This window comes from Dipodomys ordii, unplaced genomic scaffold (genome assembly GCF_000151885.1).
Source record: "Dipodomys ordii isolate 6190 unplaced genomic scaffold, Dord_2.0 Scaffold276, whole genome shotgun sequence".
Lineage (NCBI taxonomy): Eukaryota > Metazoa > Chordata > Mammalia > Rodentia > Heteromyidae > Dipodomys > Dipodomys ordii.
The window spans coordinates 237,291-239,175 of NW_012267492.1; the positions used below are offsets into that span (position 1 = coordinate 237,291).

At 38.8% G+C, this 1,885-nt stretch overlaps 1 protein-coding gene across 1 annotated transcript; it reads left to right on the forward strand.

Moving 5' to 3' along the window:
* Positions 1–380: 380 nt before the first annotated feature.
* Positions 381–1,415, forward strand: LOC106001227 (olfactory receptor 4K15). Its single transcript, XM_013036361.1, has one exon. The coding sequence runs from the start codon at positions 441–443 to the stop codon at positions 1,413–1,415; it is 975 nt and encodes a 324-aa protein (XP_012891815.1). The 5' UTR covers positions 381–440.
* Positions 1,416–1,885: the final 470 nt, after the last annotated feature.

Sequence of the window (1,885 nt, forward strand, 5' to 3'; positions counted from 1 at the left end):
TGAGAGAAGAGGCAAAACTATAAGCAATGATTACTTCTATAAGCTTACCTACATAAATATAATGAAAAGTTTATTTCTCTTCCTGTCCTCCTTTCACAGAAACTATTGATCTTTTTAACACCTCTACTGTCATGGCAAAGGCCCACTCCAAACTGACAGAACACATCTCTGTGGTCACACTGTTATGTGGAGTTTGTGTTTTTATTTATGTGTGCCTGTTTTTAAATTTTATCTATCTAGAGTTATACAGGATTTTGTTGTATTATCTATATAATTTTGAATATTTCAAGTAAATCCAAGGACATAGATGTACACAGAAATTAGATTCGAGAAACCTAAAGTATAATTGGGAAAGAAAACCAAAAGCAAACCAAACTTCATTGATTGCTATTTGTTTTTCTCCTCTCCAGGTCTCTGAAAAGAAGTTTCTTACAAAGTCAATGAATGAGACGAATTATTCTCGTGTTACAGAATTTGTGTTGCTGGGACTCTCCAGTTCCAAGGAGCTTCAACCTTTTCTGTTTTTCATATTCTCACTACTCTACCTATCTATACTACTGGGCAACTTTCTCATCATCCTAACTGTGACCTCAGACTCCCGCCTTCATACCCCCATGTATTTTCTGCTTGCAAATCTCTCCTTCATAGATGTATGTGTTGCCTCATTTGCTACCCCAAAAATGATTGCTGACTTTCTGGTTGAGCAAAAGACTATTTCTTTTGATGCCTGTCTGGCTCAGATTTTCTTTGTTCACCTCTTTACAGGCAGTGAAATGGTTATTCTCGTGTCCATGGCCTATGACCGCTATGTTGCAATATGCAAGCCTCTCCACTATATGACAATCATGAACCGCCGAGTGTGTATTATGCTCGTTCTCATATCCTGGAGTGTGGGCTTCATCCACACTACCAGCCAGCTAGCATTCACTGTCAACTTGCCTTTTTGTGGTCCTAATCAGGTTGACAGTTTTTTCTGTGACCTTCCTCTAGTGACAAAGCTAGCCTGCATAGATACTTATGTTGTCAGCTTACTAATAGTTGCAGACAGTGGCTTTCTTTCATTGAGTTCCTTTCTCCTCTTGGTTGTCTCCTACACTGTAATACTCATCACAGTGAGGAATCGCTCTTCTGCTAACATGGCCAAGGCCCGCTCCACACTGACTGCTCATATCACTGTGGTCACACTGTTCTTTGGACCATGCATTTTCATCTATGTGTGGCCTTTCAGCAGTTATTCAATTGACAAAGTACTGGCTGTATTTTATACCATCTTTACTCCCATTTTAAACCCTGTTATCTACAGTCTAAGGAACAAAGAAATGAAGGCAGCTATGTCAAAACTGAAGAGTCGATATCTGAAGCCTGGTCAGGTTTCTGAAATTCTCAGAAATGTTCTTTTACTGGAAACAAAGTAATCTTACAATGACTGCTCCATTTAATTTTTCTTTCTAGATATTTTCAGGTAGAACTGTTTTGATGATATAACCAATTATTTTAACTCGTGGAGTCATTATCTAAATGTATCTAAATATATTGGCTAATAAGAGCATAAGGGATTTTAAAAAATGATATATTTGGGCTGGGAAGGTGGCTCAGTGGTAAAGCGTTTGCCTTGCATGCACGAGGCCCTGGGTTTGATTCCTCAGCACCACATAAGCAAAAAGAAAAATGCCGGAAGTGACTCTGTGGCTCAAGTGGTAGAGCACTAGCCTTGAGCTAAAGAGCTGAGGGACAGTGCCCAGGCCCAGAGTTCAGGCCCCATGACTGGACCCCCCCCGCCAAAAAAAAGAAAATGATATATTTTAATATATGTCCATCTTTGACTTCTTTTCTTTCTTGATGTGAAATATAAATGGTTTTTAAATAAAAGATTATTGGCTTTCAT

What these genes read in the sequence shown, in the direction of transcription:
- LOC106001227 (XM_013036361.1), top strand. Translation starts at nt 441, where the DNA reads ATGAATGAGACGAATTATTCTCGTGTTACAGAATTTGTGTTGCTGGGA.